At 37.5% G+C, this 27,818-nt stretch overlaps 1 protein-coding gene and 1 long non-coding RNA gene across 5 annotated transcripts; one reads left to right on the forward strand and one right to left on the reverse strand.

Annotated features, from left to right (window-relative positions):
- Window positions 1-27,676, reverse strand: LOC105693302 (caskin-2). Of its 4 annotated transcripts, none has more exons than XM_048659618.1 (7): window positions 27,373-27,676; window positions 4,396-4,668; window positions 3,936-4,259; window positions 3,486-3,829; window positions 2,970-3,356; window positions 2,459-2,869; window positions 1-2,332 (listed from the first exon to the last, which is right to left on the reverse strand). In XM_048659618.1, the coding sequence occupies exons 1-7, from the start codon at window positions 27,428-27,430 to the stop codon at window positions 2,069-2,071; spliced, it is 2,061 nt and encodes a 686-aa protein (XP_048515575.1). In that variant the 5' UTR covers window positions 27,431-27,676; the 3' UTR covers window positions 1-2,068. The 4 variants fall into 4 exon arrangements, with proteins under 4 accessions (XP_048515575.1, XP_048515576.1, XP_048515574.1 ...); XM_048659619.1 differs by lacking the exon at window positions 27,373-27,676 and adding an exon at window positions 24,148-25,194; XM_048659617.1 differs by lacking the exon at window positions 27,373-27,676 and adding an exon at window positions 8,030-8,594 and having other exon boundaries at window positions 3,492-3,829.
- On the forward strand, window positions 21,440-23,730 carry LOC125502065. Its single transcript, XR_007279876.1, has 2 exons — window positions 21,440-22,992; window positions 23,450-23,730. It is a non-coding gene; the product is annotated as an uncharacterized LOC125502065 (long non-coding RNA).
- Window positions 27,677-27,818: the final 142 nt, after the last annotated feature.

Genomic DNA, 27,818 nt, shown 5'->3' on the forward strand with positions numbered 1-27,818 from the left:
TTTTCATTAATTGGCTTCATTCGAAGATCAATCGTCTTTATAATATAATGTTATATTCAATGCATATTAAACCAACATGGAAGGGGGGTGTACAATACAGCTTAGGCGGACGCAGGACTCGCTGAGCGAGACTGATTGGCGCATACCTTTGTACAAAAACTATTACTAGTATAATATATTCATATATATAATATATTTATACGTCATAGGCAAGCAATGATCGGTGCTAATCGAAAGAAGCTGCTGACCAACCGGTCAAAAACTTAATACCAATAATAATAATAATAGTAATAATAATAGTAATAATAGTAACAGTAACAATAATAATATATTCCTACGAATCTATATTATATACGAATGATCCAAGCATCATTAAATGAAAGAGTGATATATTAGGGGTTCTAGAAAAATAGGAGAAATAGTATTAATTAATCAATTTTACACCTAAAATAATTTTTCTCACGAAATTTCTTCAATATTTTTTTGTAAATAGGTACGTAGGAACTAAATGTGATAAATCTTTTCACGTTTCTCGTCTATATCTACGTAAAACGTGTACATTCTGTGTAAATAATTAATCTGAAATTCCATATTTGTATATAGATTGACGATAATTAATATGCAATTTGCAAAGAACTTAAATAAAAGAAACCCTGACACGTTACATTTTCCTTTTTTTTTTGTTTTTTACATTCTATAAATTTGTATTTTTGGAAAGCATAATCTTTCAAAGAAATAATAAAATGCGAGTGTTGCAGCTGCGTAAATATATAAGACTAAAAAAAAATATTACATACGAAAATAATAATCTATATTCTATGAAAAAATAATGTGTTCATAGAAAAACTTATTTTCATCGTCATCTATTAAGATGACAAACTCATTGTTAATTCTTTTATTCAATTAATCGATTGGAAATGAATAGAAAAAACGTCACTTTCAGATTCACTCCTTGCCGATAACATCTAAATATAACTATACACTTATAGTAGTTAACAAGTCAAGTCCATGGCCCGAGCTGATCAGGCCCATTGTTCTTCTTCTTCTTCCTCTCCTTTTTTTTTCTCTCTTTTTTAATTGAATAATCTCAAGATTTAAGTAATTCTTAAGTAGTGTGTCGTGGCACAGCGCAGCGTATTTCATTTCTCGGAGACGACTGTGCGCTTCTATTTATTCGTTTATTTATTTATTCATTCATTTTATTTATTCGTTTATATTATTTATTCATTCATTTTATTTCATATTATTTTCAGTTTATTTTATTTTATCGTTATTCGGAGCACGTACGAAAGACGACAAGAGGAGCAGCGGCACGTTAATTTTTTCTTTCGTCCTTTTCAAGTTTTCTACCGATACCAATCAAATAAACGACAGTAATATAAGTAATTTTTTTTATATTCCAATGTTCTTTTTTTCCGTTATACGAGTACAATTTATATTAACCGCCGGATAAATTATGTTTGGTATCCATACAAATACCCGCTCCCAATCGTGAAATTTTGTTAAGAGTTTTTGTTGAACATCGTTTGATTTCCCTACTTTTATTTTGTGCCTTCTTAAATTGACCGACAACTAACTGATAACCGAAACAACGAACGATATTTATCTGCTACCTGTTTCCTTTTTTTTTTCTTCTCTGTCTCTCGCTATAAATATGTATATCTTTGTCTCTTTTATCTTATTTTCGCCGATTATATTAACGTGCTGCACAGTCGTATTTGTAATAATTATTACTATTATTATAACTATTTTTTATTATCATTATTATTATTATTCTTGTATAAGGAATGTCTCGTGTATCTGTTTTATTTTCTATTTCATATTATTTTCATTCTTTCCTGTCAAATTAAATATTATTTAAATTCATTATCTCTCATCGCTATGGCCAACAATAAATTGCGCTACGAAATTCTCTGTTATTTTTATTTAAATTTTATTTTTTTTGTTTTTTTGTTTTCCCCGTTTCATCAATGTTATTATAATTATTATAATTGTTATTATTTAATTTTCTTCAGTTTTTCTTTTATTGTTTTTGTTTTTTTTTATCAGGACGAGAAAAAGGCAGTAATTAGGGATTCAAACCTTGACGCTTCTCTTCTTCTAACATGGCGTCAAGTTCGTCAGTAAGATTGGCCAGCATGTTACCAATATCGTTGAGAACGTCGCCAGTTTCTTGATTACCTCCCGTTCCTCCCGTATTCGTATGATGATGTCCCATCATTCCGCCCATCGGTGGACTAGCGTAATCCTGTGCTCTAGCTGCCCTCTGTTTTATTGTCCCCGCATTCTCGTTCGCAAATGGCAAAGAGTCCGATTCCGTGCTCGAACTTGACTGAAATTTGACAGTGGGGGAGGGAGGGAGGGAGGGAAAAAATGAGAACGGTGGCAAGAAACACAATAAAAACTTTGCGAACCACATTCTCGACGACACATTTCAACGTAACAACGAACTACCTACCTTAAAACTAGCGTCAGATCCGTTGCGATGTTGCAAAGCGAGAGATGCGATTAATTCGTGTTCTTCGTTAACGCTGACCCCCACGCTACCCCACGATCTCGACATCGAGGAATGCGGTCGGATTTGTTGCGATTGGGCGGATTGGGTCGGCGCGGGTGCCGGTGGCGGTGGTAGCATATCGTCGCAACTTGCCGTTGGCACCGGACCGCTGCAATCTATGACAACGTCTCCGCTGCCCCCGACCACCCCTCCACCGACCCCGGAACCGATGTCGCGAGAACTTTGTCTCCTTGGAGGCGACGGCGGTCTGCGTTTGGGTAAATGCGGGCTGCTCTCAAGTCCGTAAGTAAGTTGATACTTGTTGTCGAAGTCTCGGGGCAACGACTTGAACTGTCCCGGGGTAGCCGTGACCTGCGCGAAATCGAAACTCAGAATGAACGACGGTCCCTCTGCGGAAGGAAGGAAGAGAAAGAGAAAGAAAAAAAAATATACGGCGAGCCTTCCAACCTACCTTGGCCACCGGTCGCGGACGTACGAGACAATGTCTAGGTCTGGGTAGCGTGCCGCCGCCGGCTTCGATCGCGGCCTCGTTGGTGGGTGTCAGATCACCGTCTTCGTAGCTTCTGGGTCGCCATTCGGCGGCGGTTTGCTGCTGGACGTGGGTCGGAGAGGGCGGATAACCGAGGGGAGCGTCTTCCAGACTTTCGAGGGACTTGCCGCGCGGACCGCCGCCTCTACCCACGTTGTAATCCAACGCGGTGGGCATCGCGGCGTACATGCTCCGCCACGTGGACGTCGAACTCGTCTCGTTTCCCCTCTGGAATGACCTCAACACCGGCGACGAACAATCCTCGTCGGGCGACGGAAGGTCCGGTACACCGCGTTGGATGACTACGTCCTGAGGGAAACGAAAGGGCGCATCTCAATGCATCTCATGTTACGATGAGAAAAAAAAGTGTCGCGAGACGCGTTCCAAAAAAGCGTTATAGCGATCAATCGGTGGGTTTTTCAAAGTTTCTTTTCTTACAATTACCTGCGTGTGTCCCGGGTGAGGCGGAAGACGTGCGAGGTCGATGGGTTGTATGCGTTTACCCGCGCGAATATCCTTCACCCGTTTTATCGCCAGAAGCAGTCGTTTCTGGTGTCCGAGTCTGACGATACCGATGTCCTCCAGATCCTCCCAGGTGAGGGTGGTGACGTCCTCCACCGACCTCATGCCCTGCTGTTGAAGGGCGCCCAGGTATTCCTCCAGTCTCAAAAGTCTTAGCCATTCCTCCAGTGAGCCGGGAACGTGTTCCGGCAGACCGTCGCCGACGTTCAAATTATCAATTTCCGCCTTGATCCTCTTCCTATGATTCGGTTTCTTGATACCTAACACAACGGGATAACAAACGTCATCCAGTCCTTTGCGATCTCATCGAAAAAAAAAAAAAAAATACCCAACAAATGATCTCATCCCCCCGACAAAACTACTCACCGATAGCCGTGAGATCCTCGGGTGTCATACGAGTAATGGTGGCAAGGTCGTATCCGGCGGAGGCAAAAAGTGTGAAATATTCTTCGAACTGGAGTTCGGTGAGCCAGGCGTGAACCACGTCCAGATCGGCCGGCCTGTCGGGATGACTTCCCAGCGAACTTATCGAGCACCTTGGCGAAGACGCGAGAGCGCCGGGTCCCCTGGGACCGAGATGATAACCGGAAGCTCTCCCGGAGTCCAAGGACGCGGTCGAGTGTCTCGATCCCGATCCCGATCCCGAACTACCGGGACTATCCCTCCCGGGACTCTGAGTCATATCGATACCTAGAAACGTGCGGGGTAATTTTAACCGAGTGCTTCTCGTTCACCGGAGAGCATCGACGAAAAGAGAAAAAAAAAAAAGGACGAATGCGAAGAAGAAGAAGAAGAAGAAGAAGGATTTTTTAATATTTATGTATACCTTGATCCTCTGCGTGAGAATATTTTCCAACGACGGGAGGAAAAGCGAATCCGGGATGGGTGAAAATTGGTCCGGGACTTTTTCCGGCCGGCATCCCGTAGGAGCCGTCGTCCCCGCCGCCTCCGCTTCCCGATAAAAAACAGCCATCTTCGCTGCTCGCGTAACCGGCCGATCCGAATGACGAACCGGAGTGTCGAAATACGTCCGGCACAGCTGGTGGAGCAACTTTTTTAACTTGTGCCACCGCTTTCGAAGGTCGGCTCATGCCGCCCACTGTAAAAACAACGAGAAACAAACGATATAACAATTTGATAAGGGAAAACTGTACAACAAGACACACGCGCGCACACTCTCGAAAAAACTACGAGATTCCAAATTTTCACCCCTATCGGGTAAAACTGCAAGTATTTGTACAAATCACGAGTAAAATTCGACGTATCGAATGAATATCTCACCACGCACCTCCTGACCGAAACGTCAAAGTGAACCCAAACAAAAGAAAAAAGAGAAAAAATAAAACCCAAAAAAAGAAAATATACTTTCTTCGTAATCCTTCGGTGTACAGATATATACGAATTTCGATACGTCGTTCGATTCTTTGGTTTTCTATTTCTTTTTTTTTTTAAATCTTTCTTTTTCAATTTTGACGTGCCAATACACAAGTAGAAATGAAAACCGCAGAGGATGAATAGAGGTGCACACGACCGCAACCACTACGGGACAGCGGTCGAGTCTGTCTTCCTCCCACCACCCCCAACAAAATATAAGTATATAGATATATATATGCTATGTACCGTACGTGTGTATAGATATAAAATACATATATATATATATACATATATATACGACGACGCCGGTCGTGACGGTGTGTAGAAGTGGCAGCGACTTAAGAAGGCACGGTGCAACAAACCCCTTCCAGAATATAAGTGTAAGTATACCTCGGCATGAAAACGTGCACAGGCTTTCATATATATATATATATACATACATACATACATACAAAACACATAAGGACTTTTAGATGTATGTACACCGAACGTATACATGAGCAGGTATATATATACTAGACTGCAAGAACAGGTTTTCAATGGCGTAGGAAGCGAGAGAGGTGTCTAAATTTAAATCTAGAGGAGAATTGTCGTCTGAAAAAAATTATACACGTACGTACCGTACGTACGTTACGTACCACAAGAATTCGAACGGAACGAACACGAAAAATTACATCGAGTTTGTTATAGTTTTGTTTTTTGTTTTACTTCAATTTCGAAAATGATTGAACAAGCACGCGTTATTGTACGTGAGAGGATCGTCGCGATAATTGCGTCCTGGATGGCCGAGGAAGACGCGACAAAGAAAAAGAAGAGAAAAAAAAAAATAAGAAAAGAAAAAATAAAAGAAGAAAAAATTCTTAATCTTTCAACAGACCGTTTAAAGACTGCAGGGAGTAATAATATGTGTATGTATATATATATTTTGTATAATAATGAGAAGATTGAGAAATTAAGATTAAGGGTGGGTAGGTATATAAAAATCGAGTAATCTCGAAGGCTTGAGCGCAGCGCTTCACGACGTTCAAGGTAATCCAAGGACTAAAAAACCGGCTCTTCAATCTCAAAGGGCGCGTCCCTTTTGAAGGTTTTATGTATACATATATATATATATATATATACGCATCGCGCATTATCCTTTTTCGAAAAGATCCTACGCGCGTCGTACGACGAGCAGGTATAAAAAACCGACGTAAAGAAAGAAGAAAAAAACTATACGTGTGTACGTTATATTACATGCGCATTAATAAATGAGAAGATGTTTTTTTTTTTCTTCCAAAATTGAATTTCGGAATTCTATCCCGAGCAAGCGTCCACCTGTTTCCCGTATACAACGCGAACGAAAATAAATAAAGTTTTGAGATTTTAATCGCCTAGTTTCGGAAGCCGATGGTCGACGAACGTCCTATAAAAACAATGTAGTTAACGCTCCATCTGAGTAGTTGTAGTAAAATTTTCGCCACATATATATACAACCTTTGGTTGGTTTTAAAATTTGTTTATTGTTCCGATCGCCTCTATTTTTCCCTCCGCGTCGCAACGTCGTTCTCCTTATAAAAAGATCGACCGAAAAACTAAAAGAAAAAGACGAACCAAAAAAAAAAACACAAAAAAAATCGAGGGTAAGTAAACGAAGAGGGAGGAGAAACGAAAAAAAAAAAATTCTTCCCACGCGGTATCGAATTCACACGCATTGTGATAATAAATATATTAGAAAAGAAAGAGCAACCACAAAGAAAAAATAAGATGGAAGTTGAAAAAAAAATTTGTAAAAAGAATTAAACGAAAAAAAAAAATGAAAAAATTATTCGCTCCATCGCTACACGTTGTATACTCTAGACAAAGAGAACCTGTAGACAAATAGAAAAAGAATAAGAAGAATAAAAAGATAGAGAAGTAAAAACGCGTTTTCTCGCGAGGAGAAAAAAGAGAGTGAAAAAAAAACTACGAACACTTTAATTCCCACCCTGAGCAATGTACATATTATTTTTGCAACCACCATCGGAGTTTTACCCGACAGGAGAGGTATAAAAATTCGTTACAATGCAGGGAGGGACACAGACTGACATTTTTGTCATTGCTCGGGATGAAAATTTTTGGCGAGAGTAAAAAATGGAAGAAACTGTAAAAAAGAAAGAGATGAGAGAAAAGTTGAAGAAAAAATGCGAAAACGTATACGCCGAGGTACATGAAATCCGTCACTCTCTTTCAAATTCTCGCCCAACAAATAATTATCCTCTGAGTTTGTTGTACAATAATTTACAATGTGTTGCGCTTCGGTTAAAGAGCGTACAAGAATCAGAAGTGGCCGTCGAAAAGCTTTGAACTTTATAGGGAGTTGACGTTGCCATAGAAACGTTTTCTTAATTAATCATTAAGAGTCTGCTGTATAAACCTGCATACGTATACACACTACTCGCCTTAATTAACGCTCGCAAATTACTTCTCTGAACTGGCAAGAGACATTACATGTATACTACATATACGTATATCAATTCTCCTAATTCCTCCTACGTTTGTTTGTTCTTTTCACCTTTATTTTTTTATCCTGATCTTCCTTCTCTTCAGTTTTCTCATATTTTCACGTTACCTTGATTCAAAATTACACGAGAGATATAAAAAAAAAAACCAGAAAATCAAAAAATAACGAAGAAGAAGAAGAAGATGAGCACAGTTTCGTACTCGTGACGTAAGAAATAATAAACGTAACATCAATTGATCGTTTAAATAATAAAATATATGAACATTAATTGCGAACGATTCAGATATATCGTAGTAGACGATTAAAGAGATGAAAGATTTTTACGTAAAACCTAGATATGCACTTAAAAAATTTTTTAACTACATATTTTACTATTCCTTTTTTTCTCTCTCTCTCTCTCTTTATGGGAACGAAGATCAATTGCGCTGATGTGACGGAATAATATAAATCACATAAAAATTCATACAACGAACGATTGAAAAAATGAAAATAAAAACAATCATATCAAGAAATTGAATAAACGATACGATGAAAAGGTAAATTTTTCATCTAGAAATCAGCTTGAAAAGAAAAAAGAAATAGACTCAAAATTAAAACCACTTACGTTGCATCAAATTACGCCAACTTCCGTATATAGCTTTGATGCATTTGTCCAACGGATTAAATATATTGTTGTTATAATTTTCGTCGCGGTTGTAATTTTTTTTATACAAATTCCCTTCCGAGCTACTTCTCACGAGATTTATTCTGCAGTCATCGGACGTTGAACGCGACGTGGATTTTAAAATATTCATATTAACTGGTTTCGTCTGACTCATTTTATCATTACAATTGTAATGAAAAAATCTTTCCCTCGAATTTTCAAAGTTATAACCGATGGTGTAATGACCTCTGTTCTTGTTGCTGTTTTTATTATTATTATTATTATTATTATTGATATTATTATTGTTGTTCTTCTCGTTATTATTGCGATCGTCGTCGCGGCTACGGACATTCTTATTCGGTGGTATCCAAGCTTCTACCGCGGGGTCTCGAAAACTGTGATAAGTAGAAGAGGAGAAGAACAGCTTATTTTTGTTGGTACGTTGAAGAAATCGTTTGCCCGGCGGTAACGGCGGGGGTCCCAAACAGCTGGAAACTGCGGTAATAGCCATCGCGGTGTCAAACACGTTTTTCAAATTCGGATCGCCCGAAAAAAGAAATAAAAAAGAAATAGTAACGGTGAGAAGAAGAGAAAAAATTGCGAACGAAATCCTTTTCTCTATTTATTCCTACGCACTGCACTTAGATCTTATCAATCGCACGTCCTACTACCCCGTACCAAAATGTCCGGACGAATTGAATAAAAGAATTTTTCCTTTCCTCTAATTTTTCACTAATTAAGAATTAAAAAAAAAAATTGGATTAACCGATCTGAAGAATTAATTGATAAGTGACGCAAAATCGTTATCAATATTAATCGCTTTATCTTGGTTTTATCTGTTTCCTTTTTTTTAGTTTTAATTCGATCAATTTCTAGTTGATTTTATTATTAATTAACGGTATTTAATTATTTTTTTTTTTTCAATCGCCACTTGTTGCCCTTATTTCAGGGACTGGTTAAACGCGCGAACACCTTAACCGTTGGAAAGCTGTTCCCGGTGTGATCGAGACTTCGAAGTTGTACATTACAATCACGGGCATCGAAATGTGAACGAAAAGGGAGAAAGAGAGGAAAATAAAAAAATTAAGTAATAAAAAGAAAAAAAAAAAAAAAGAAAAAATTATCTCCACTGGGAAGTTGTGACGATATTATTTTATATTATACGCACGCACACGTGTGAATATATTTATGTATTCGTGTGCTCGCGTGGGTCCTTCGTATATACGTACACGCGTACACGTGTGTAACGTCGTACGTGTGGTGTGCGGCCGTACAGCGAAAGAGGAGAGAAAATATCCAGGTACGGTGTGCACGAGGTCGTCAGTAGGTGGACGAGTTCAGTTTAAGCGTAGGAAGTAGCTAAATAACAATAATAATAATAACGACAACTACACCGGCAACGATATGATAATAATATCAATGATATAATGATAACGAAGATGATAATGATTCTATTGACAGTAAAAAAAAATATGCCAAAGACTTTTGCGAGTCTTCGACAAATTTTTCACCAAAAATTTCGTCAAAATCGTCCGACAAATGTGGAAATACTGTAGAGAGACTGGCGTTTTTTCTACACGCACACGCGCGCACACACACGTGTACCTAGATACATGATTCGTAGGTGAGAATTCATGAATGAAAATCTATATACGTCATTCCACAAAGAGAGAGACGGAGAGAGAGAGAGAGAAAAAAGATATCCGGCCGACGTGATGTCTTCGCGATAATTTCCATAATATCCCTATACCCGCTTGTGCAGCTTCCATTATGCACTGCACAATTATAAGTGAAAGTATATTACGAGAAATATACGTTAAAAATACATACATATGTATAATAAGGTGCATACGTATAAATTTTCGAATGACATTCGACGCTGATATACATTATACCTGTACGTAAACCTATTTTCAATGTACGACCGATTATACATATACAGATTACGTACGGAGAACAAAATTGCTACATTTTTTGTGATGTGAAAAAAATTAAGGACAGTATAAAAAAAGATCAACAACTTGTCATTGTCGTACGCGGGAGGTGCGAAAGATTTTGAGATGACGGGGGCTTTTTAGACGGGGGTGTGGGGTATTCATTGATCGGTAAAAGGTTCAATGGCCATGCGAACGAAGCAATGAGATATCATATCATTTGTGTCGAACTGCACGCGAGGAGAGAAGTCTGTAAACGTTGTGAAAAAAAAAAAAAAAAAAAAAAAAAAAATACCTCCATCAGCGTCGGTCGGGGGGGTTAAAAATCCATATTTTACAACAACGCGGAACTGTAAAACGTTCTATCGAAGATTGATTCACCTGCAGGTGACGAATCAATGGTAAAAATGCATCACCTGTACACCGGGATTTTATTCATCGTTAATTTCCTGTGACACAATTGCGAAGAAAAATTTTTTTCCTTTTGTATCAAATTCCGCGACAATTGCGATAGGTGAACGATATTCTATGTACTACATTACCCTATATCAATACCGTATGTACGCGTAGCGGGTAATACATGGAAAATTTGCTGCATCGCGAGCTACACCCTATGCACGGACGAAATAACGTCGTGAACGCACGTGAGAATAAAAATTTTGATGCATGACGAGAAAAAAACAAAAAAGAAAGGAAGAAGAAGAAGAAAGAAGAAGAGAAAAATAAAACTGAAAAAGTAGGAGAGAAAAGGAACAAAAAAAAAAAAAAAGAAAAAGGCTATAAATCGATAAACGTGGGCGCGGCGCTTACTACTACCGCATATACAGTAGGTATATACTAAAACTAGTAGCATATAGTTACTTAGTTAGTTAGTTAGTTAGTTACATTGATCATCGTTTCCTACTTCCCCAAAAAAGGCGATGAGAAAAAAGGAATAAAGAAAAAATAAAAATTTAAACGCATACGTAGACCGCAGGTATTTATGATCTAGGTTAATTCGAAAATAATTTATAGGTGTACGAGAAATAAAAAAAAACAAAAAAAAAAAAACACCAGGATAAGAAAGAAAAAAATAATGAAATGAAATGAAATGAAACGAGAAATAATAGAGAAAGAAAAAAAAAAAACCACGATAAAAGGGTGCAAAGTTTATAGCTCGTTTTTATACCTGCACACATATATTTCGTGTATTCGTATATATACGTATGTGCTATAAAATAAAATGTGTATTGCGGTGTATACGTATACATACACATGTATATAAGTACGTACATGGATTATGAGAAAGAAATAAATAGGTCAGTACATATATATATACGTATATCTGTATGAATTTTATATGAGATAGAAAAATTGGACTAATCTGTATTCATTTTACGAACTCACGGCATACAATTCAATTTCCTTACCCCTATGTATACACGTATATATATATACCGTAAGAAAATATAGCTATATATATGCACATAGCCCGGTGTACTATATACCGGGTATCGAATCGCGAAGGAAAAACAATTTGAAAAACGTAAGAAAATGAAAAAAGGAAAAGGCGAAAAAAAATAAGAATAAGGTTGGGGATGATTGCGGGGGTTCAATCGATCCGAAATTTCATCGATTTTCAATCTGAAATTGGAACGTTTGGAAGATTGCCTGAAGGGGTGCCGAGTTACGTAAGGTACAAATAAATATTTCTATATACATATCTCTACGTACTCGTACATGTATACGGGACAATAGGCACTTGTACATACTGCATTAAAGCATTTAAATACACGTATACGTACAAAATCGTGTATCATCTGAGAGATCAAAAGAGCTCCTTTGATTATTTTTCTTTTTTTTTTTTTTTTCTTCAATAAATCGCCGAAAAAAACGGAAGACGAGAAAAAAGCGACCACTTTTTCGGACGGCGCAGAGTTCTTCTTCGTCTGCCGACCGTTCGGATAAAAATTTGAGAATTGAACGCCCAAAGAATTCGAAAAAAAAAAAAAACGAAAAAACGAAAAGAAAAAAGAAACGTAAGACGCGCTCGACTTTTTCCTATTATTTTCCATGTTCCTTGGACGACGCGAATATTACATATACGATCGCGCTGGGGTATCTTATATACATATACGTGTATAATACGTAAGTTCTGGCGAGATGTGTAGAGATACTGTTGGGGTGTCTCTTTATATACGTGTTCATATAGCTCCTCCGCAGCATCCCCCGCTCGATACGCATTGTCTCTATACTCGTTCGCTTTCACCCTCGAGGATAAGGCAAATAGGGAGACGTAGCGTCGCGGCGCGCGAGCGTCTGATATATAAAAGATATATATGTATACAGTATATCCCCGCGTTCTGGTTTCTCGCGGCGTCGCGGCGTCGTCTTCATAAATTTATACCTCAAGTATACTTCAACACTTTTCCGCGTTTCGTACATCTCGTATATAACCCCTCCCCCCCCCCCCCCCCCCCCCCTCGTACACGAACGATTAATTAAGCGAAAAATAAAAAAAAAAATAAGAAAAAACAAAAATAATATATGTAACATACTCTGTACCGTTGTGTACGTGATAAATTTACGGTACATATGTACGAATTGTGTGCACGTTCAATTACATCCTGATTTCGTAAGCGTATACCGGCCTCGAACATAGTTTTTTCCGCGCGTCAAATTAGGGAAGAGAAAAACCGAAGTAAAAATAGAAATATCAATTATTCGAAAAGTCGAGGAAAACTGAACAGAAAAATGATGATGACTCGAGAAAATCAATGAACGTTGCACGCGCACTGCACGTTACGTATTATACGTATGTACGCGAGTGAATGAAACAAAGGGAAATATACGAGTCGAAGTTGAACGTGAAGAGCTGGAGAGAAATAAGGAAGAGAATTAAAAAAAAAAAAAAAAAAAGGAAAAAGGAGTACGTACAAGTTTACACGAGGAACTACTAAGCATTCGTAATAATGTTTCTGGAATTTTACCGGGTTTTACCGCATTTCAATGTAGTTAGTCATCGTCATCATTAGCTTTGTACTCTGGTCAATAAGCTAGCGAAATTCCTTATCCCTTCTTTTCACGTACGGGACGTATCGGGAAAAACTTAATCACCCTATACTTCCCAACGTACCGCATATTAATTTACATTTCATTTCATTTGTTTCGCTATCCGGGGCGGCAGAAATCTCCGGAGAGTCTTGCGACAATTTTTTTCCATCTCCTTTTATTTATTTTTATTATTTATTATTCTTCCGAGAAAATCTCGAAGATAAAATGCAACCTCGACGTACGCGTATGTACCACGTGTACGTGCAATTCTCTGGACAATGAATCGTAAAAATTCTATGAATATATTATCTATATATTATATGGGTACATATATATACAGTATGCATAATATCGATTATTGCGTGATGATTTCCCGTCACGTTCTAAAAACGCGCTGCTGCCGCCGCCGCCGCCGCCGCCGCCGCCGCGTTTCGTTACGTCATTATTTTATACAATAATATCAATTTATATACAGAATATTCACGTTCAAAATATATAACATCACGTACATAGGTAGGTATGTATATGTACGAATAAAGTTCTCTGGTAAAAAAATGATTTTCGTAATTGTTCTCCTTTTTTTCTTTCTTCTTTCAAATCGAGACATAAATTCTCTGAAATTTATCGCACGATGAGAAAAAACGACGAGAAAATAAAGAGGGGGTTAGAATTTCGATGGAATTCGATCGGCCCACCCGGTATGCACGCGCAAAAGTTGAAAGTCTCGATCGGCGGCGTCGGACATAAAGTAGTAGCCACCGAGGCTATGACCGTTTATGGAAAATTCTATATAAAATGGATACCGGGTCGTTGCTTTACCAGAAAGAAAAGAGAAAAAAAAAACAAAAAAAGAACACACCAGAATTGTAACATTGCTTAGAGGAATTGAGTAAATAAATTCACGTGTACGTATCATAAATTTATAAACGCACGTGAGTATATAAATTAAGTATATTAACGGACGTTATACTAAACGCGTGTGCGGAAGAAAGAAACGAAGAAGAAGATAAAAAAGAATTTCAATCTTTTCGAAATTTTTAATCCGACTACGAGAATTTTTTTTTTTTTTGTTTTTTTTTTCAAATCCCAACCGTCATTCGTCGACCCTACACTATAATCCTATATAATCCCTAAAAATTACTTATAAATATTAATATATACCGCATACATATTTTTCGACAAGACGTTAGTCGTCATAAATTTGGCTTAAAAAATTTCAAAAAATTATTCAGACCCATTACCAAATTGCGCCCATATAATGTAGATATTAAAAATTGTATTTTCTCCCTGACTTTCCATTTCCTTATTCGTTTCCTTTATTTTCAATTGTGAGATCCTTTCGTTTTTTTTTTGGTCCTTCTCCTTCTGTCAAATTTAATTCCACGCTCGCAAACAATATTTCGCCAAATTAATTCCCGCGAAATTTAATATCGATATCAATAATAACGACGATGATAATAAAACGATAAAGGCGATAACAATAATAATAATGATAATCGTTCGCTTTAGAGCTTAGGTACAGTCTTTTATATAATAGACCGCATTTTGCTTCGTTATGATCCATTTAACCAACCGTTCTCGACCGACGTCGCCAATAACTATAGCTAATTACACGTTTAATTGACTGAGAGAGAGAAAAAAAAAGGAAGAAAAATAAAAATAGAAAAGAAAGAAAATCCCCGGTTCCGTTCGTCGCCTTTATTACACCTCGTGTAACACCGCGCACACACAGCGAAAACGAGATATGGAGATAAGAAGAAATTAGAAACTGGGAAAATTGACCTGACAAATTTTCTTTCATTCCGTGTTGCGAAATGTGATTTGAACGAAAAAAAAATGAAAAAAAAAATTATTATAAACCGAAAGAAAAAGTATTCGAATAACATCTACATGTGTGTAAAAAAAAAAAATGAAGGAGCGTTCTGATAAAATGGACGATATGGGAAAAAGTTAATAAATGAGTAAATAGATGAAAAGGGAACAAAATTCACAATGGCCTAAAAGGGATCGATAAATGTATGAGAGTGGATCGTTGGCCTCCGGTGAATGGAATGCGTGGAGTATACCATACGATATGGAAATATATTTGGAGCATAAGTAAAGAATATGATGTAAAAAGGGGAAGAAAAAAAAAAAAGAATTCCGAGGGAAAGAAAAAAAAAAAACCGTCCATTATAAACCATTATCACGCAGATTCGAAGAGATTGTGATGCAGGGAACGTTCATTATTCGAACGGAGTATCGAGAGAATCATGAATAATGAAGATGAAAAAAGGAGAAAAAAAATTCAAGCAAAACAGAATGAATAATAAAATGGAATGAATCTAAACTGAGCTAAATTGACGGAAAAAAAAAGAAAAAGAAAAAAAAAACAGTTTAGTAACGGGGAAAGACAGCGGAGGCCAGGTAGAATATATCGTTGGGTTAGGTCGGATATCAGGTGAGGTGAGGTTAGCTCGAGGGCAGGTGACCGTTTTCTACAAAACTCTCGTCCCGAGGATCAGGACATAGGTATATAGTCGCGTATTAATTTTCAAGGTCCAGACGTATGGAGCGCGACCCGATCGGAAGGCCCCTGCTGCAGCAGCAGCAGCGAGCAGCAGCAGCTTTAAAATTTCAATCGTTTCAATTTTCGGTATCCGGGAGCAGAAAAAATAGGGATAAAAAAGAAAATAGAAAATAGAAAAAGAAAAATGGAACCGCCCAACTAACAGCTGCATATAACATGGGTGTATGCTCGATGTACTGCGTTGTATTTATACATCCATCTGTGTGTGTGTGTGTGTGTGTACTATACAGGGTGTGCACAAGATTTCAAGTTCGAATTCGGAAATTCATCAGAATAAAAATGACGATTGATGGATTAGCGTGTGAAAATATATAAAGATAAAATGGAAAAATTAAAGAATGAGTATATAAAGAAATTAGAAATAAACGATACGAAAATGATTTTTTCTCTCCGTTTTGTTGCTTGAAAATTTCGTTCAAAATCAGATTACATACATCTAAGTATGTGAATCACGTAACCTATTTGTGAAAAAAAAAATCGATCTTACATCTACATAGGTATGTACGATGTCCTATGTGACCCGCATGCAGTTAACATAAATTTATAGACTATCAAAAATCGAAAGAAAGGAGAGCAAAAATCGCAAATATAACTGAAAAATATAGTAAAATTAATGACAGTAGGTCAGCCAAACCCGATTCTTTTTTTTTTCCCCCTACATAAAACATACATAAATACGTATAACTATACGATATAAAAATATATAAACTGCACTGCGTATGTACGACGACGAATATATATGAATATACATGCTCACAATTATCTCAGAGACGCATCCTGCAGGGGCGCACCCATTTTTTTTTCGTTTGCCATCGTACGCGAGTTATAATACAGTGTAAAAATAGATCCATACACGCGTACGTGTACATATGTACGTACGTATTATATACATAAATATAAAGTACAGGGGTAAGTCAAAGTATATGAAGTGAGGAAAAGAAAAAAAGAAGATTTTCAAATATATATTTTTATACATATAACGTATAAATAAAAATTTATCCGCTGCAGCTTGTATACTTATAGATAACGAATATCTGTACGCACGCACACACCCACCCGTCATAGGTATATATATATGTACACACGCGTACACACGCGGTATATATTTTTACATTATCATCGAAAGCAGCCGCAGCAACTGCAGCAGCAGGCGCGGTGTTAGGGCCCTAAATCGACTGTGATAGTTTAATTTTTATTAGTTACATCTGGCAAAGCTGACCGTCATATATGTACGTATATATATATATATATTTTGGGGGAGATAATGACGTTATCTAAACATAACAGGAGCGTGTCTGAAACGCACACGTTGAATACGTACATGTTACGTGTGCGCTATAAATATATATTGAAAATATCTAAACTTCCATAATTATCGGGGGCGGGGCAACCGTATCGAACCGTAAAAGCAACAAAAAACGAAGAAGAAGAAGAAGAAGAAGAAAATGAGAAAAATTACGGGCAACAAATTTTCTCAAAACTCGGAGAGAATAATTTGAAGAGAAAAATAAAAAGAAAATTAGAAAAATGATGAAATTTCAAATGACAAAAAACCAACAAAGAGAAAAGAAAAAAACTTTCGAAATGATATACATATGATACACATACGCGTGGTACCTAATTACATAGGTAGGTCGTTATACATATATACGCATATATTTGTACATATGTACTCTCGTTATTATATACGAGCGAATCGAGAGTAGAGTTACACTTCGCAGCTTGAAGAGCGTTGTTCTTATAAGGTAATCGTATCGCCGGTTTGTCTTGGCCTACCTGATGTATACATACGAGACACATACACACATGTGTACATACATACGACGTATGTACCACTCTGCTTGAATATAAAAAAAAAAAAAAAAAAAGCAAAAAAAGGAAAGAGAAAAAAATCCTGTACGTATAACGCATAGAGGTACGCAGTAGTTATTTGCCTCTAGTTGTAACAATTTTATTTTATTTTTTATTTTTTTTTTTTTTCTATCCGTACGTCTTTTTTATTTCACACAGAATCATATGTATATGAGGTATACGTACCTCTCGTGTATACCTATAGGTAATGGGCACACGACCGCGGGTATTATAATGCGCGACTATAGATTAACTGCAGCATACATAATCTACATGTAAAACGCGTCTCTTGTAAAATTGCTTCTTCGTCGCTTTACTCTGTGCACTATCGTCATTTACCTAATTATTTCTTTTTTTTTTTTAATCGCATATGTGCATATATTTGATCTGTAGATAAATTGAAGTGGGGACAATAATACAAAAAGAAAAAAAAAAGAAAGGAAGAAAAGAAATTTGTCAAAATAAAGAAAATCGAGACGACGAAACGCTACGTATAGCGGAATAGGCGACGGAATGGCGGGCCGCACCGCAGGTGACCTCAACGCGTGTATGGAGAGTAACTGGTAAAGTGAGAGAAAAATAAAAAGAAAAATGGGGAGAAGAAGAGAGAAAAAAAGGAATCGGTGAAGAAAGCAGGAAAGCTATAAAAAAGTGAGAGAGAGAGAGAAAGAGAGAAAACGGGTGGAAGAATCGCGGTGCATGTGCGGTCGTATCCTTCGCGGTAATTCTCCTTCCTTCTTTTTTTTGTCGACTTCTTCGAGTCGTATAAATTTACCGTACGCGCATGTGTGTTACACGCACACCACCCGACACCACGCGCGCCTTTTGTGATACACACCGTGTTTGAAAACGACCAAAAGCAAAAAGAAAAAGAAAAAGAAAAAAATAAATAAATAATAAGTCAATGAAAATAAGTAAGAAAAAGGGGAACGACGGTGGGGAAAAAATTAACGAACTTTCACGAGCGCGTACACAAGGTACAAGTAAATATACCGCGGTCGAATGGAATAAGATCCGATTTTGTCCAATGGAATTGAATTTTTTCCAAAACTAAAAATTCGATGAAAAATCGATGAAAATTATCCGAATATAAAATCGTTAGAAATTAAGTCTTTCGATTCGACGGTTCCAAAGATTTGCCTCAATACGAATAACGTATCAAATCAATGGAGATTAATCAACGTAATTGAGTGTACAGCGCATTGATCGATATTCCGATTACCGTTTGCACGTCTAATAAATAACAATTCGATTAATTGAGACGCGATGCGTACGTTAAAATAACGACGTCATCGCGTCTGCGGTCATTACAAAACATTCGAATATAACGGGGAGACGATCGTGTTCGAATTGTACTCACACTCGACTCGACGAACGCGAGAGGAAAAGGAGAGAATGAAAAATTGAGAAAACAAAATAATTAAACCGAACAAAAAAAATCGAAAGAAAAAGAAAACACCCTTCGTCCATAAACGTGTTGCAGTTCGAAAATGTATAAAACTTTGAAACGAAAAACCAAAAAGAATTAAAAAAAAAGTTACATTTTTTTTTATTTTTCATCATACGTGATCGAAGAGAAAACAAACCTGCGTTTTACGTATATGCACCTATATATACGAAATACGATACTATGATACAAAGAAAGAAAAAAAAGAGTAATAAAAACCACAGTAATAATATAATGTACAAAAATTAGTCGATTTCATATTCGCTATATAAAGTAGAGAAAAAATGGGAATGAAAATTTGATCTGATTGATCCAAATTTGATTGGTTTTTCTTTTTTCTGTACACAGAATATTGCGAACAAATCGACGCGATGTATATAATTTTTCACCTGGGAAAGCAACCCCATCCGGGAATGATCGGTGACTCGAGTTTACCGGGCGTCCGTCGCGGGACTTTCTCCGGTCGCTTTTATTTTTCTCTCTCGATTCGCGGATGCGCTTCGCTATCGCCTCAAAACCAATGAGGGGGGGGGGCGGGGGGAACTCGCATCGCCTACCGTTAGAACTCTTTCAAGTGCAGCTATTAAATCGGAACTCTCGTTGCACTGCACGATTGGTTTAGTTAGTTTCAGCGAAATGCGCAGTCTGTCTGACTTCATCGAACCGGCGTAAGTCGACTCTACTCCTCGCGAATATACGTATAGGTATACATATAATGCGGGTCGATTTCCGACTGCGTCGCGTTGCAGTTAAAAGTAAAAAAAAAAAAAAAACATACGAAAAAATAAATGGAATAAGAATTGAAAAAAAAGAAAGAGACTCTGAAGGGTGGATACGGATTGCCGACGAAGCATGAACGGATGCCAATTACATGCCGTATAGCTACCTATTATACACACCACCGAATTATACTCGACTATACATACGTATAGCCGATACCCAAATGTTGAATTGAAAATATCGAATTATTATTATCATTGAGGATACCTCCTAATAAATTAGCATATAGACGAGTTAATGAGAAAAATTAGGTGCCTACCCGTACTTGAATAAATTCTATACACAGATCCTACGTCCATGGAATAAAAGAAATATATAATAACCAAGATACATATAACGTAAACAGAGAAGAAAAAAAAAAAAACATTAATAGCCAAAATAAAATTTTTACGAAGAATCTACAGGTGCCCGTGGCAGCTTATTAATGCAACAGCAGAGTGTGCGAACTGTAGATTGGCAACTTGTACGTACATGTATATGTATATATACACCAGGTACATATATACCGCATATATTATTATGCATGTACAGTACTTTGACCCGGGGTAAATGCACATGGTACCTATATCCACGGTGCATACATAGGTATAAGCGTACCTACTTTATTTTCATCGAACAAAAGTTTGCCGCTATTTTTTTTTTAGTTTAATTTCTTTTTCTTTGCTTTTTGCTTTTTGCTTTTTTACCCGTTTCGTTTAAATTTATTCGCTTAGTTACAGGGGGGGTAGGTATATCACCGCGGTGAATACAGGTATACCTGTATACATCTGTATAATGTATACGAGGATGTATTTATGCGCGACGAGAAGAGAGCCGCAACTAGATTCACGTATACAGTTGTGTACACATACGCTATTCTTCATCAAACTTAATTCAATTTCTTCCTTTTCTTTTTCTTCGTGTTTCATACATTCGCCAAATTATTTTTCGTCAAAAAATCACACGTCGTCGCACCCGTACAGATGATATTCCATAATTACGGCGAAAATCTCGTTATCACCGGATACGCGTACGTAAAAATTTTTTTTTTGGCAACCGTTACGGCGCGACGTCGTACACGCTAGCGAGGGCAGTAAAATGAAAAAAGAAAAAAAAAAATGGGAAAATTAAATACGTCGCGGTTTGGGTTCGGTTCGGTTACATCACGCGACGATAATGTACAGCGGTGTAGCGTTAGTGAAGATATTACGAGAAGAAACACCGTCGCGTTTGCTCGATTCTGTGTATTACGTGGGTACTGTAATGTAAGTCGAAATAAAATGAGACAGAACACGTGATTCATTTTTCCTTTTATCACCGTTTTTTTTTTTTACCCTCGTCTATTTGGTTTATTTTTCGAGATACCGCGAGATAGCGAGTATAATTTATTATTAAAGAAAGAGGAGAAGATGGAAAGAGAAAAAGAAAAAAAAAAAAAATTAAGAGAATAAGAGGTATACGTACGCTACGTGTGTGTTATACATATATGTATATATACGGTAATTACGACATGTCCGTGATACCGAGCAAAAAAAAATTAAAATCATTTTCACGCACGTCTCTTGTACGCGTGTACAACAGAAAATGAAATTACATGTAAAAAGAAAAAAAATAAATAAAAAAAAATACAAATCTCGGTACACGTGATATAATACAGTACATATGAGTATGTATGTGTACAATGTATAACACGAAGCGAAGCATGTCAGGGTGATTATTTAGCATCTGTCATTGGCTATTGTAATCAAAGTTTCTTTAATAAGAACAACGCGACAGCGAGCATAGCCGGGTATAGTATAGGATGCACGGCGGCAAAATCAGTGACAGTCGCACTAACGGTAGCATAAAACTCGAGTGTGTACGTAAAATACATAAGATTTATATGTACATACGCATATACGTATATATATAATATCTACTCGTATACGTATGTACGATATGTAACAATGGGACGCAAGAGATCGATGAGAATATACAAATATATACATATATGTGATACATATATATATTTCTTTTTCTTTTTCTATCCCTTTTGAAAGTTGCAGCGGTAGGATGCAGAGATTCTACCACCACATCTCTGAGCACACATAGAGCGGCGGACACATGAACGAATACGTAAGTATTTTTTTTTTTACTTTTTATTCTTTCGTTTTTTTTTTTTTTCAAAGTCATTTTCTAGCTTTACTTGGTATGTCGCTCGTACGATCGTGAGATACGTATACATATATATGTACATAGTTATTGCTGGTATGTGTTCAAGGTATGTATTATAAAATGCAACGGCAGCGAGAACGACTGTAATTACATAAATGGTTTTTACTTTTTTTTTTTCTATTTCCTTCTTTTTTTCTCTAAACGCGACATAATAATGGGGAGAAAGATAAAAAAAAAAAAAAGATTCAAAACCGAAAAAATCTTTCGTTACATAGGACAAATGTACAAACATACGTATGTGTATATGTATATAATATTACATATACTTGAATCGTCCTTGACTCCGATTATAAAACCTCATAGAACGGAGCGGCAGCGATCTGCAGCCCTACGGTATACAGACAGCATTTAAAAACCGATAGACGAGAAAAAGAAAACAGAAAGAGAGAATACGCCGTTGATTTTACTTTCGATATTTCATCAATGTTGCTTATATTTTATTTCCCATTTTTTTTTCCATTTGCTGCATATAGATGAAATGATAAGAGTATACCGCGTATGGTATGTATACTGTAAAAACTCATCCGCGTCAACGCTTTAAATTTTATCTCCTAGAGAACTACGACGATTGTCACAGTTATAGGCGAACTAGTAATAATAATAACAACAACAACAATAATAATAATAATCAGTTTGAATAGGCTCAAGTATGCGAGATACGGTGGTCGTCGGGATTAATTGAAGAGGCGTACGCGCTGTACCGTACTTTATTTTTCGAGAAGCAAAAAAATAAAAAAACAATAAAAAACCAAATGAAAAAAAAAAGTTCTAAACATATCAAATGTAAGAAAATAAAATGGAATAAAAGACGATGGCGAGTGAAATAATCCTGGCTACTCGTACGCGATTCGATACGAGTTGGGAGTAACGTTTTTATTATTCCTTCGCTCAAACAGTCTTTAAAAAAAGCCAATCTCGAGCGTCGATTATTCTAAGCACGAGAATATAAGACGAAAAATTTTTATCTTATAAAACGCTAACCGGCCGACGCATCGTCATCTTCGTTACATCATAATTATTTGAGGAGCTGATACGACCGTTGTATTGAAAAAAATAAAAACCACCTAATTTAAAACGATCAAATTCTCGCACTCTTGATTTTCTGTTCAACAATAAGGTACGTATACGAGCAACGACTAGATTGTATACACCAAGTGTAAACAGACATTTGTATCCCTCTACTTTTTCCCTCTAATTAATGAGCATGTGAGTATAATATAATTAGCGAAGTGAAAAACAATCGAGATAAGTTCAAAGACGTTTTGTTCGAGGTCTTTTAAAAAGGCCTGATGTGCATAACGTGATGCAACCCATTCGTCGCTCGAATGTATACATGTATAATACAATACAAGGATTTACGTTGTGTTACTTTTTCTCTTCTTTTCATTCGTTTTCCTTCTTTCATTAAATTTTTTATCATTTTATTCGTTTATTTTTACATCACGTTATAAAGTCCAACACGTAACGCGTTTGTGTTCTACGTGAGACCGGAGTGCGATTGAATAATGATTTATTTACACATTTATCTTCGATTCGAAATACTATTTTTTTTTTTTTTTTTTCTCACTTTTCAGATTTGTCGCGGTGGAGGACGAGGGTGGGGGAAAAAGAATTTGATTTATAAAGCGGAGCAGCAGAGCAGGGAGCGGCGAGGGGCATGATTTTGTAATAAAATCGTCTAGAATCTATAAGGACGTCTTATTTCCACTGAAATTTTTATCATCCCTGCTGCTCCTGCTTTGCCCCGCTGCTGTTCGCCCCGAGGCGACACTTCGCTCTTTATTCGAGGAGGGTCTCGTTCGTTCGTTCAAAAACAAGTTGGTGGAAATAATAAAATGAAAATATTCTCAAAAGAAAAAAAAAAAAAAAAAAAAAAAAGGAAAAAATTTAATCTCGCCTCAATTCATGGCACAAGAATTATCGAACCTCCGTATCCCAACCCCCTGGATAATGAGGGGGTTGGAGAAAAGTTCAAAAAAAACAAAATTGGGAAAAGAATAATCGTGGAACAAAGCTGGAAATATCCTAGAAGAATGATGTCAACCCATTCGAAAATTCTCGATGATCGTCATCCCTATTTTGGTAAACATTTTTCGGGTCATTAGGAAGAAAAAAAATGCCTAAATTTTTGGATTACACAGTGTAAATTCGAAGGGGTATGAAAGGGGTGATGTGGCGGAAAATGTGACAATGTATATACGACGTTAAAAATATTGATATGCATTATATTCCTTAATTCTATACGTTTTCGAATATTGCTATAGATCCTTACCACTTATCCTTCTCATGACGTGAAGAAGGGTTGTGTCTTTTTTTGATTTTGTTGTTGTATTTTTTTCGTTTTCTAATTCCTTTCTTAAACAGCAGTCATCTAGATTCTCGCAGACGTATTCGTTGATTGTGCAAATAACACAGATATAATAAATAAAATTCACAATTATAAAACACCATTCTTTAGTTTTTACGTTCAAATATCACCTTGTCGAGATCACAAATGGAAACGTTGTTAAATATTGTCTTGACGATAATACCACCGTACTCGAAGCAATGAAATCCTGACAATCAGGTGTCATTTTAAACATTTATACCAATGCAATAGCAACAAACTTTTTTTTCTTTTTTTTTAACAATAAAAAATCTCAGTTGGCAATCGTCGCGTTTCACCGGTCGGTAATAGTAGGGGTAAGTTAGAGAAGAAAATAACGAAGACGATCCGAATGAACAATTTATGAAATAATCGGACAACAAGAATTGACGATTTTTAAACCGCGAACTCAATTCACCGTCAAACTACGAACGACGTTCGAACGATACCCCGTCTCGTTTATCGTAATCCGTGTCGAAAATTCCCGCCGCCAACATCGTCAACAACAACAATAACACCCGAGTAAAAGGGAGAACGAGAAGCAGCGAGGAGGCGTTCGATCATCTCGTGCCTTTGTTAACGATAATCTATTACGCCACGACGTTTGTGTTACGGGGAGAAAAACTTTGCCACAATCTTTTATAAAACATTCATCCTTACACAGACACCCGTTGATAGTCTAGTGCCACGGAGAACCACCAGAGTACCACCGGCTTCCATGGGCGAGTCCATTATTCCGATTATATTCCTTCCTTTTCGTTATTTCCTACCGTACGGCTACTCCGTCTCACTCACTGAGTTTCGTTCTATTTTTTTTTTTTTTACTTATTTTATCGTTCCCTTTTCAACATTTTCTTTGTACCACAAAAACGCTAAAAGTCACCGGTAACAACACGACTATCCGAAGGGGTGCCGAACGCCGAACTGATCCTATCCGACCAGAACGACGACGCCGACTAGCACGGGAGCCGACACAACTTGACGAACGTTTCCGAACTTACGCGACTATCGCCGAACGGCTGAACCACGAACTAGCGTGCTTTTTAAAATACAAAAAAATTAAAAACCCGCAATCCCGTCAATTTCACCGTCAGGTCAATTTTACACGACAATTATTGTTAATAATTTTCAATTCTAACTAATATATCGCACCTCGCCAATGTCTGCTGCTATTTTTTCTTCCATTTTATTCATCAGGTGTATGGAATTTTCGATCTCTAAAAAAAACCTGGCGAGTATGACGTAAACACAAAAGCACCCCCCTTTTTGCGGTTGATTTTTTTTATGTTTGAATTGTTCGAAATTCTTTGCATTTTAATAAACTATCGGAAATCACGTTCGACTACTGACAAATTTGGGCAAGTTTTTTTTTTCTAGAACTTCAAAAAAAGAACCTCAGATTTTGATACCCTCTCCTCGTATATTCCTGACGTGTGAACACGATCGTCGATTTGTACGTAACCGCACGTGAGCACATAACGATCGTGCGACGGAGTAAATAGAGGTGAAAAGATTAGATAGTGACAACTACACCCTAAAATGTGGGAAAGCGGAGCGTCAAAAAGTCTCCAGAGAGCAGTTGCAGGACTCCGACTTTAGTATTTTTCAAGCTACAAAGCGTTCGATGACTGATTATTCTATATTTTTTTTTCATCACGTTGTAATTTATCTAATCTCTACTTTCGGTTCGACGGAGACGCGACGTGATTCCTGATCAATTCGCCGCAGTGGAGCGAAAAAACGGAGAGAAAGAAGGGAGAAAAAAAATCACCCGAACCCCGCATACACTATGAGCTACGCATACGTTAAATTCTATGCCCATATGATGTCGCTCTATGTGGTACAGTATAAGTTACTGCAGGGTAAAAATACGGGCTTTTGAGAATAAATGGACAAAAGCAAAAAGGGACCGAGTGGAGTGAAAAAAATACAAAAACAAATTCAACCGCGTCATAACACCGAACAAAATGATATAAATTTTCAACCGCGGCAACGAGACAATAGAACTAATTAACATCAATTACCCTGCAGCACAATAAGAGTGTTAAGATGATATCACATATGATGCGGGCATTGCAGAGCGCCCTGCAGCACCGTATAAAATCCGAATCTAATCTAACTAATTATGGTACATACATATATATATACAAAGAGAAGCTGGAACTGATTACTGCCGCTAGTCGAGATGATCACTATTTTATTTTCAGTCCGATTGTTTTTTCTCCGTTATTTTTTTACCGATCATCCAATCATCGTCATCATCATCACGATTCCATTGTCCACGACGACGATTGCAACGAAATCCTTTTGCCTTTTTCGTAATCTTTTTCAAAATTTCTTTCGTTTTTCATATCAACATCGACGTGCTTTGTAAATGGTTTTATGGTCAGACATTTGAATGGTTTCCTAAGAACGCTATGCATATCCGGTTGCAAATGCAGTTATGACTTTCTTCTACGTTAATACAATAATTTTGTTAATTTTTTTTTTCTCCTCCTCCAGATTTCTCTTTTTTTCCCCGATATTCCTTCTCGTCTTCTCTCTAAGCTCATTCGGAGGTACGGTGCTTCCGTATAGAAATCGGGGATGAGTTTTGGACTTTGAGGCGTACGAGGTATGTACCTATATGTGTTGGTAATTAGTGTCGAAATGGCACCTCCCGTTCCACGTATTTCTATCTCTCTTTCAGGGTTACCGCCGGTATACGTACACCTACAGTATACGTGTACGGTAGTCGGGAACGGGTTTTCCCTGTGGGAGAAGCAAAAGGAACGCGTGAAGGGAAGCGGACGCGACGGTAAACGTGAGGCCTACGGGTAAGGCGGGCTACGCGCGGCGCACAGCGTAGAGGTACGTGGTGGTAAGAGTCTACGGGTACGAGTCAAGTAGAGGATTGTAGAAGAGAACCGGTGTTGAAGCAGGGTGATCGCAGGGTGATCGCAGGGGGGTCGCCATGGCAACAGACCCGCGAGTTTTCCAACCGTGTTGGCTTCTCTTTCACTCTCTCTCTCTTCCATTCGATCTTCGCATATCCCTCTCTCTCTCTCTCTCTCTCTCTCTTTTTCACTCTCTTGCTCTCCTCACTACGTTAGCTCTACGAAGCTCTCTCTACTACGGACGCTCTGAACTCACCACTATTTATAAATCCAGCCCCGCGAAGAGAACTCTCGCGTGATACCGCTAGGGTCATCTGGCCCTATGGCCAGTCAGTAGTAGTCAGTCGGTTGTAGGACGACGAAGAAGACCGGAGATCAGGCTTCAACAATTTATATGCGTATTGCTTTCTTTTTACTGTTTGCCTTTTTCCTATTTTTCTCTTCCTCTTGGTACCACCGCGCGTGCAACGACGACACACTGCAATCCGTCCGCGTCAAAGAGATTTCGTTTTCATCCCGTTACTCGTTTTCTTTGGCAAATTTATTCGTTATTGGCAGGGACCTTCGGCAGGTAGAATGTTCAACCGGAGATCCGAATGTCGTACGTGTTTCACGGGTTCTTGAGGAATAGAAGGAATGAAAAAAAAAAGTGGTAGCAGTAGCAGCGTTAGCAGTAGGGGTAGAAGTTCGGAAGTAGATCCA

Source organism: Athalia rosae, chromosome 8 (assembly GCF_917208135.1).
Source record: "Athalia rosae chromosome 8, iyAthRosa1.1, whole genome shotgun sequence".
NCBI classification, from domain to species: domain Eukaryota; kingdom Metazoa; phylum Arthropoda; class Insecta; order Hymenoptera; family Athaliidae; genus Athalia; species Athalia rosae.